At 41.9% G+C, this 10,893-nt stretch overlaps 2 protein-coding genes across 2 annotated transcripts in view; one reads left to right on the forward strand and one right to left on the reverse strand.

The window, feature by feature from the left end:
* Nucleotides 1-10,893, reverse strand: part of LOC139462218 (xylosyl- and glucuronyltransferase LARGE1-like) — a 472,136-nt gene that overhangs the window by 99,812 nt on the left and 361,431 nt on the right. The window lies entirely within an intron of this gene.
* Nucleotides 9,977-10,384, forward strand: LOC139462654 (ribosome-binding protein 1-like). The gene has a single exon (XM_071244484.1). The coding sequence runs from the start codon at nucleotides 9,977-9,979 to the stop codon at nucleotides 10,382-10,384; it is 408 nt and encodes a 135-aa protein (XP_071100585.1).

The following is a 10,893-nucleotide window of genomic DNA, read 5'->3' on the forward strand; positions in this document are numbered from 1 at the left end:
ATAAAAGTCCAGTTTCCACCCTTGCCGAACTAGGCTGGTATTATGGAGTTACGTTTTGTCTGGACTAACGAGTCTATGCATAGTCCAATCAAAATCGCGCACCGAAATCAAAATCCGGTTCGTAAACTGTTGTGCAGATTTCGATCGATTGCAGGGTTTGCAAAGCATGTGCATCGCCAATTCGTTGTCAGCAGATATTTTCCAAATCTTCTCATGTTTTTAATCAAGGTGCTCAAGTGATTTGATGCATTTCGCGATGTAAGACCCGTTTTATCACAATATAGATCTTGATTATCGATCAGATTGTCTTGCCTGGGCGCCAGCATTTTGTGTGAAGCAAACGCAAGTGATACGAGAGGTGGAACCTGATTGGTGGGCTTAGAAGGGACATGACTGGTAATAGCCACTGGTTGCGCAACGATCGAGCCTGGTAATTCCAGCCTAGTTCGGCAAGGGTAGAAACTGGACTTTTAAAGTCAGTTAACTCCCTTGCCTCGGGAAGATGATATATATATACTTGTCAACCACACTCTATATATCACTTGCTTGATAACGTTGTTAGAACCTACACCGAAACGTCGCTCTTAATTCTAATAAAGAAGTTATTCATCCATAAATTCTCATCCCTACTTAGTTTTCATAACATGTCACATGTTAGAATAAATCCAGTATTCTCATTTCAACAATTGACATGCCTTTGAAAATTAAATATTTATTCTGTCTAACGTTTGCATAATAAAATTTCGGAAATGGTTCACAAAGTACAAAGCTGTTGTTTGCCAAAAAAAGTTAAACTCATTTAAAGTTAAGATATGGGGATTATAGAAACATTTAGCACAAATTTAACGACTTAAACAGGTTTCTGATATGGAATTCTAATTCATATCCTAATTTCATGTTCGCCTTTGTCGTAACCCTTGTATGTTTGAAATGTCAGAATAATTATTAATAATAATGTGTGTATTACTGTAAAAAAGAGTGCTGGTACAATGTAATCGGCACATGTCTGAACTAGTACAAGCAGCCGCACAACCACGCACGCACCCACGCACGCACGCACGCACGCACGCACGCACGCACGCACGACTAATGTCTCAAATGGAATATTAAATGGAAACTCAAGGACGAGCCTTCCATCCTTAACTATTCAGTGTATTGGCTACACAGCTTCGTTTGGAGCGCGATTATTAATCTTTTGAGCGAGACATTATATGTGCTAGAGATTCTGAATTGGTCGGAAGTATTTATCCTAACAAAATGAAAATATAGTACATTTGGTAATCGAGGATGTACGCTTTCAAAATATGATACATGTACTGAAATAAATAAAACATAATATTACAACTATGGGGGTACTCACGAATGCATCCCCAGGGCAACCCCACCCATGTCCCACGGTGACACGTGACCTCCGCTACCCCCCCGCCGGTGGGGCAGGAGACGTTGCATCTGGTCCCGTGATACACCACGGCAGGGTTGGTGTACGCATGGTAGACGTCCCCGTACGTTGTACAGTCTATAATTACACTGTACGGGAGGACTGGACACACCTGAAATAGAACGGTAAGATATTCGTCTTGTAAGGTTCAGTTAAATTATCAGTATGTAAGAAAGCTAAGAAGTATTCGGGCACAGAACAGACCCTCAGAGACCAACTAAATTGGAGAAGTGGCTCACATGTTGTTAGTCTTTATTTCCTTCAAGTTTCGCCCTTAAACAAGTTAAATAATTTAAATAAAAATTTACGAAGTACGTATTTCGCTTGCAATTGTGGAGCTTTCATGTTTCTGGGCTGCCATACCTTCCTAAAGGACTAAATCCTACGTAGTCCACGAATTAATAGTCGCCGCCATTAGTTGGATCCACAATTTTACTTACTGTAAAGGGCGCGGCCTCAAGGAAGGCGTGAGTTATTCCGTGATGGACGATTGGTATTAAATGAATGATAAAGGCGTAAAGTTTATTAATGGTGGGTAATTCAAATAAAATAGGTAAATTCAGAACGTAAAGATAACGTAACGTTACTCTTGGGTATGGTATTACTCTGTGATACTCGAATAATATCTTCCGATGATTATATGAGTCTGTCAGACTCGAACACAATCTTCTGGGTATGACATTTCACTGCGATTCTCGAATGGTTATATTCGGTCATTTTATAATTGTACAATAATCGACTAAAACATTCGGATGACCCCGCATCTACGCTGTGATACTCGAATATCCTCTAACTGTTATGACACTACCCTGCGATATTCGAATGTTAACTTCCGGTTGTAAGATTACTATGTGGTATTCAAATATTAACTTCCGGATGTGATGATACCCTGCGATAATCGAATATTAACTTACGGTTGTGATATAAACCTGTGGTATTCGAATATTAACTTAGGAATGTGATAATACCCTGCGATGCTCGAATATTAACTTACAGTTGTGATATTACCTTGTGGTATTCGAATATTAGCTTCAGAATGTGATAATACCTTGCGATACTCGAATATTAACTTACAGTTGTGATATTACCCTGTGGTATTCGAATATTAACTTCCAAATGTGACATTAACTCGTCATACTCGAATATTTACTTGCAGTTCTAGCCATATTTTAGTTTTCACCAATTTTCAGGTTATAACAACTCTCAGTTCTATTCCGAGACGTGTACATAATAAGTAGCATAGGTTAGTTTTCTTTGGAATCACGTATATGAAAACAGATTAACACACATAAACCAACGTATTGAAATGTGCAAGGAAACGTGTTTCGTTATAATTTAAAATAATTGGCTGAAATATTGCCAATGGGGTTCATTTTAACTCGTTTTACAATTTCAAAGAGACGGGTTTGTATATTATCAAGGTTCACACTATTTCCGAATCCCTTACATGTACAACGTACGTCAGTCTACAAGTCTCATACCCGGCTTTAGGAGACGCCATCACACAAAGCAATACACCAGCAACTGTTCAATTCGATTGAGAAATGATTCAGTTTTCATAACGTTGATATCTACTCACCACATCGCTCTGACTGAATGACCTGTGAAAAATCAGTATATTCCACAGAATTAAATGACACAGTGCGGAGAGAACCTTCATTGTAAAACCACCGACTGTTAGCATATACCATACGGGCGACAGTTATATACACTATCGATTTGTACGCATGTCCGGGTATGACTGCAATCAGGTCCATACAACGTCAAATCGGGTAGGCGTTCTACGTGTGGTAGCAAAATACACAAATTCCTTTAATTTAGTCTCGCGAATTCTCTCTGTCCAACAACCACATTTCGAATCGGTTTCGGGTGCAGGGTCATGTGTGTAAATATCATATGTCTCGTTAATACTGCCTGACCTTGTCAAGGAGCGTTATATGTTCCGTCACTTGAAGTCCTCATACCTGATATCAGTTCTTGAACGGTACATATTTTTAATATCATGGAAATGAAAATCCGGTTTGTTCAACTGATACCTGTTTTCGTGTACATGAAAGTGTATGTAAAAACGGACGTATCAGATTTCAAGACATTTCTTAATAATTCATGAAGATCGGTTTTGAAGATAATTTGAAGATCGTATTGATTGGTTTTTTTCTCCTATTTTCTGTATAGATATCCCGCTACGTTTATAGTAAACCACAAGGGCGGTGGGATAGCATTGGAGTCATTGCTAAATACGGCGTAAAACCTTACTCACTCACTAATAGTAAAACATATCAATGTGATCAATTGAATACCGACGTTTTGAAAGAAGAAATACTTACTTCTGGTTCAGGCTGACAGAACCAACCATTATATTTCTTTATGAACATACTATGTTAATTAAAATACATTTAGGGGCGGCCAGTGAAGATCCGAGGTAAAATAGGTCTTCAGCAACCTATTCTTTGCCGTCAAAGGTGACTATGCTTGTCGTAAGAGGCGACTAACGGGATCGGTGGTCAGGCTCGCTGACTTGGTTGATGCATGTCATCGTATCCCAATTGTGTAGATCAATGCTCATGATGTCAATCACTGGACTGTCGGTCCAGACTCGATTATGTACAGACCGCTGTCATGTAACTGGAATATTACTGAGTGCGGCGTTAAACAACAAACAAACAGTGCAGAAACAAATGCTAAAAACAAACTAAGGGGCGTGAGGATCATCAGAAACCAGATTTTAAAAAAAATGTTGTTGTTGTTATTATGATTATAGTTATTATCATTATTTCAAGATAAGGAGCCACCACGGTCACCAGTTGTCCAGGGAGCGTGACGGCTGTGACACCAGAAAGGGCTTCACACATTGTACCAATGTCGGGCATCGAACCCGGGTCTTCGGCGTGTCGAGCGAACGCTTTAACCACTAGACTACACGACCGCCCGGTATTGTAATGAGGTTACCATATTATCATATGATCAGTTGGGTAAAACATATATAACTACTCATCAAATAAACACGCGGTTCGCCACGATTATGTTTCTAGGTTTGTCAGCACCATACCCGTGCTCGTGGGTTTCACCAAAGTGGTAAACGTTTGAGACCTGCATCACTTCGGGCTTTCCTCCCACATAAAGCTTACACGCCGTGATATAACTGGAATAATAAAAGCGGCGTCAAACCCAACTCACACACTCAAATAAACACGAGAAATGCTCCACCTATTCGTCAGCCTTCACCAGCATCAAAGAGGTCCGAAGTAAAGGGACACTTTGAGAAAATGTTACAACGATATCCATCAGTCCGTCATACAGTCCATGGGCATCGCCAATAGTTCTGGTTGCCAAGAAAATATATCCAGAAGATTTTGTATAGATTTTCGAAGATTAATATTTCGAAGAAGGATACTTTTCCGATACCGAAAATACAAGATACATTTGATTGCCTAGCCGGAAGTCAGTGATTCTCACTCTTGGATTTAATGCCAGACTATTGTCAAGTCGCGATGGACGAACAAGAAAAAGAAAAAACAGAATTTCAAACACCTTATCTTGTACCATTTCAGTGTTGTGCCTTTTGGGCTGGCTGGAGCTCCAGGTAATTTTAAATGCAGGCTGCGTCAGCAGGACTTCAATGGAAAGTTTGCCTTATCTACTTAGACGATGTGATTATTTTCAATAAGAGCATTGATACACATGGCACGACTTATAGCTGTATTGTCTAGGCTTCGAGAAACTGGTTTGAGATAAAAGCCTGAAAAGTGTGAAATTTTTATGAAGAAATTTGTTTCATGTCTTGGGTACATACTATCTCCAGACTCTTACAGGCCGCAGTCATATATCTGGAATATTTCTCAATGCAGCTTTAAACAACAAAGAAGGAAAGGTCAATGAGGATTGCCATCATTGGAAATTACTTGTCCCCCGCACGATATTCATCCAACCACTGACCTTCCTCTCTTCGGGGCCACTTTCAGAACAGTTTCGGGGGCACGGGTGGCCCCATCTTCCCGAGGCAAGAGAGTTAACTGACTTTAAAAGTCCAGTTTCCGCCCTTGCCGAACAAGGCTGGAATTACTGGGCTCGATCGTAGCGCCATCAGTGGCTATTACCAGTAATGTCATTTCTAAGCCTCTCCTATGGACCAATCAGATTCCACCTCTCGTATCACTTGCGTTTGCTTCACACAAAATGGTGGCGCCCAGTCAGGATGATCTGATCGATAATCAAGATCTATATTGTGATAAAACGGGTCTTACATCGCGAAATGCATCAAATCACTTAAGCACCTTGATTAAAAACATGAAAAGATTTGGAATAATATCTCTTGACAACGATTGATTGTGGGTTCGAATCCCGGTTCGCCCCGATTATGTTTGTAGGTTTGTCAGCACCATACCCGTGCTCGTAGGTTTCACCGAAGTGGTAAACGTCTGAGGCCTGCATCACTTCGGGCTTTCCTCCCGCATTAAGCTGACACGCCGCGATATAACTGGAATATTGTTAAAAGCGGCGTTAAACCCAACTCACTCACTCACTACAGAACAGTTTGAGTTTGCTCGCTGATGAGTGAGTGAGTATGGTTTCACGCCAGAAATAGGCTTCACACGTTGTACCCATGTCGACAATCGAACCCGGGTCTTCGGCGTGACGAGCGAACGCTTTAACCACTAAGCTAACCGACCGCCCTGTTCGTTGATGAACACATTAGGATATTTTCTACGCCATGAATACGAAACCATCGATAATGTTCAGAACACGTATATACAGATAAGAGAAGATAATCTCACATGGTGATCTTTCACTCTTGGGAATACACTCACGTCAGTGCACAGCATTGATCCACACGTTTTCAGTGAACTTTAAAACCATGCGTATAAAAGCTATCTAAATCCAGTAAGTATTTCCCGAGATTAATAGTTAATAAAAGAGCTGATTATGTATTCGTTTTCTTCGACCACCGACCAAACGTTTTGAGAAGGAAAATTCGAAAAAGAACAAATAAACAGAAATATAGACTTAACCATTGAACGTAGTGGTGAGGTGAGGTGAGGTGAGGTGAGGTGAGGTGAGGTGAGGTGAGGTGAAATGGGGTTTAACGTCGCGTCCAAGATTATTGCACTTATATAGCGACGTGCATGCACGTGTGTGTGTGTGTGTGTGTGTGGCTGCTTGTACTAGTCCGGACTGATGCCGATTTATAGTGCTAGCTCACTGAGATACCATGCCGCAGTTTAACATGAATACCCCACTCAGAAAAGGTATACAGTAACACTTTCTTTCGAGAATCTTTACTTTACAAAGAAAGTGCTTTCCCAAATATAACATTTGTTACGTTTTACCACTTTCTAAATTGTATTGTGTGTTCATAACAAAATCTTGTTTTTGACCATTATATATCTGATAATCATCATACCAATTCACGTGTTTATAATTTTACATTTCCAGTGGACTAAAAAGCATGGTCATCATACATAGACAATTTTATATAAGAGCTAAATGACGCAGGAAAGCGTGGCTGTGTGTAAAACTAAACATAAATACACAGTTAAAGAAAAAGATAAAGTTGTGAATGAATAATGGACATCCAAAAGGTCAAAGTCAAAGCGTGAATTGATGGTTGCTGATCTTAAGTGGGTGTACCATCAACAGTTGCTGCAAGAGGATAATTGATGAGGTTGTTCGGGACTTAAAGTAGGCTAAAAGGTCAGCTGTTTTAGAATACAAGCAGCATAAAAACACATGTACGCAAATTGTATACTTTTTGAAACAGAATATGTCAATGACGTTTTTTTGTACGTACAACAACGGTATCGTCGTCCTTGCACACGCACACACACCAACACACGCATACACGCACACAGGTTAACACACACACATACACACACACACACACACACACACACACACACACACACACACACACACACACACACACACACACACACACACAGACGTATATACCACACTTTGTGGTAAACGTAAAACTATAGACAACGGGGTAGCCTTGTGGATAAAGCGTTCGTTCGTCCCCGGTTCGATTCCTATATGTGTAGAATGTGTGAAATCTTGGTTACCCACGTCAACATGTGGATGAAACATGGCTGAAAGTGGCATGAATCTATACTCACTCACTCACTCACGATAGTACAATTATAATGAGACAAAGACGGGAGCGCTGGACCAGTAGCTTCAGTTCACTGAGCGTGGTCAAGCTAGTCTATTCATACATTAAAACATAGCAAAAATGCATGATATACTACTCAAAAGAAGTTAAAGAACACCAGCTGTTTTTTCATATGACTATAATTAATCTGTCATGGCCATGAAAGACTCGGGTGTTCTTCGACAGATTAGCTATAGTCATATGAAAGAATCGGGTGTTCTTTATGTTTTTTTAGTAGTATATATCGAACTCATTGTCTCTGTGGCCAATCGTGTACCATGTTAGTGCTGCTAATTCACTCAGAGATTTAACGTTGTAATGCGTCCGTGTTCTTGAGACCTAGGCGTCTAAGGCACCAACATTAGCTTTGAAGAGTTGCGTCCCTTAACTGTGACTGGATCCTGTTTATGCGTTCGAAGCACAATACCTGTGATGACGGGTTTCAGCAAAGTGTTTAACACCCAATGCCTGTGCCACTGTCACTCACTTTGTCACTTACTGACATGGTCTGTATATATTTAGATAAGTAGTAACGATGCGAGTGTAATGCAGTCAGGATAATAAGCTAGCTAGCTTGGGAGTAATCGCGACCGGCCCCAACAAATCAGTGGGTCATCCTGTGAGCAACCCCCGACGTCGGTGGAGGATAATGACACGCAACCAGTCAGGGCACACATTGTTGTCATCCAATCCAGAAAGTCAGAAAGGATGAATAACTTGGAGCCAGTCTGCCCTGAACGCCACACGGGGACCTGGATCAACGAGGGACAATTAGACAGTCTCTTGGGGGACTAAATAACTTCATGTGTTTTTAATGGAAACATAAAACACTCTAAATGTCAGAAGCTCTGACTGACATGTTTCAATTTCTCAGTCATGTCTTTTTGTGGTGTCCCTGTCGTAAATAATCGATGAAAACGGGAGACAGGAAACCGCCAGCAGTCCATGATTAGCATTGTCGAAGAGTGGACATCAACCTTCTTGGTTTTTACCAGCAACTAATATTGATATATATTCTTCTAGAGCTGAACAGTGAAGTACAGTAAACTACGGTTATAACGAACACGCATATAACGAACCGACTGATATAACGAACTTTTTTTTTAGTCCCGGCCATTTATCGTATATATGCTGTATATATGCTTATAACGAACTATGGTTATAACGAACTAAAATAAGTGGTCCCTTTGAGTTCGTTATAACCGTAGTTTACTTAACATGGATATCATTCGCACAGCATATCACAGGATAAAGGGGGATGGCTGGAAACAGGATCAGTAATTGACGCTGCGTGTGTCGCGTTACCCACTGACGCCTTGGTCTAAAATTAACCAGGAATTATGGTGGTTGTCCATGACCCCACAGTCATTTTACAAACCAAGATCTGCCATGTTGCACACACCTGCACTTGGCACACGTCAAACCGGTACATGCTTTGACTTCAATCGTACACTATGCACACGTCGAGTGTGCACATATTTGTAAACTCGGCAGCAAGCCTCATCCAGCGACTCAAGTCACAACTGTCACAGCAAGCACAACGCAAATCAGGTGGAAGTCAGATTCATTTAAGCGCTATATTTGAATAGGTCTGATTTAATCTTTTCAAACGGTTTGCCAGGTTTTTGCTTGAGTTGGCACGGCCTCTTGCCGAGTGGTGAGGTGAGGTGAAATTGGGTGTAACGTCGCGTGCATTCCCGTGTGTGTGTGTGTGTGTGTGTGCATGCGTGCGTGCGTGTGTGCGTGCGTGTGCGTGCATGTGACTTCTTGTACCAGTCCGGACTGATATCGATTTATAGTGCTAGCTCACTGAGATATCATGCCGCAGTTTAACAGTATACTGACTCCGAGCCGACCCGTCTTTGTTTTAGCCCCTTAATGCCGAGCGCCAGAAAGGCTAACAACAAGTACCATCTTTTACCATAGTTTGGTATGACGCGGCCGGGGATCATACCACGGACCTTCCGCTCTCCGGGCGGACGCTCTACCACTATACCACGGAGGCGGTCCTTGCCGAGTTGGAGCAGACAGCTGGTCGATAGGGGAGGGGGGGGGGGGGGAGGGAAGGGAAAGGAAGGAGAGGGAAGGGAGGGGAAAGGAAGGGAAAGGAAAGGAAGGGAAATGAAGGGAAGGGAGGGGAAAGGAAGGGAAGGGATAGGAAGGGAAGGGAAAGGAAGGGAAGGGAGGGGAACGGAAGGGAAGGGAAAGGAGGGGAAGTGAAAAGGAAGGGAAGGGAAGGGAAAGGAAGGGGAGGGAAAGGAAGGGAAAGGAAGGGAAGGGAAAGGAAGGGAAGGGAAAGGAAGGGGAGGGAAGGGAGGGGAAAGGAAGGGAAAGGAAAGGAAGGGAAATGAAGGGAAGGGATAGGAAGGGAAGGGAAAGGAAGGGAAATGAAGGGAAGGGAAAGGAAGGGAAGGGAAAGGAAGGGAAGGGAGGGGAAAGGAAGGGAAGGGAAAGGAGGGGAAGTGAAAAGGAAGGGAAGGGGTGGGAAAGGAAGGGAAAGGAAGGGGAGGGATAGAAAGGGAAAGGAAGGGAAAGGAAAGGAAGGGAAAGGAAAGGAAGGGGAGGGAAGGGAGGGAAGGGAGGGGAAAGGAAGGGAAGGGAAAGGATGGAAAGGGAAAGGAAAGGAAGGGAAGGGAGGGGAAAGGAGGGGAAGGGAAAGGAGGGGAAGTGAAAAGGAAGGGAAGGGAAGGGGAGGGAAAGGAAGCGAAGGGGAGGGAATGGAAGGGAAGGGATGGGAAGGGAAAGGATTTGCTCATCGATGGTTATCCTCTTGGGTTATCCCCTCAGTCATCTGAGCTGCCCGAGCGCTTATTTTGGCGCTCAGATATTTTATTTGCAAGAATGCTTCAAACCAGCAAGTATAAGTTTCTGGGGCATACAGATCTCCACAGCTAATTGCGTGCCACAGTTTAAGAATACCTCGGTGGAGTAAAAAAACTAAGTGACCTGGTTTTACAGATACTTTTATTTCGACGATTGCACAACGGTACATCACAATTCCAAATTAAGAATCAGAACTGATAGATTGATACGTGAAAAAAAGATATCTGGATAAAAAACCTTAATAAAAATTTAACATTTCGAAAATGTCTTAAATGTTGCTTGGTTGTGTTCCAAAAAGGAAAATTCAAAACGTTTTGGCAAGCGTAGAAAAATAACGAAAAGTAGGAAAAGCATACTTGACCCACTCTTTATCACAGTTCGAATTAAAAACAGCAGTTCGACAATGTGTAAGAGCAATAGGATGTTTCTTTGAGACTCAATATTTTGCAACCAGGCTTAAAAATAATCAATTATTTTATCA

This window comes from Haliotis cracherodii, unplaced genomic scaffold, assembly GCF_022045235.1.
Source record: "Haliotis cracherodii isolate W230 unplaced genomic scaffold, xgHalCrac1.p SCAF_15, whole genome shotgun sequence".
NCBI lineage: Eukaryota > Metazoa > Mollusca > Gastropoda > Lepetellida > Haliotidae > Haliotis > Haliotis cracherodii.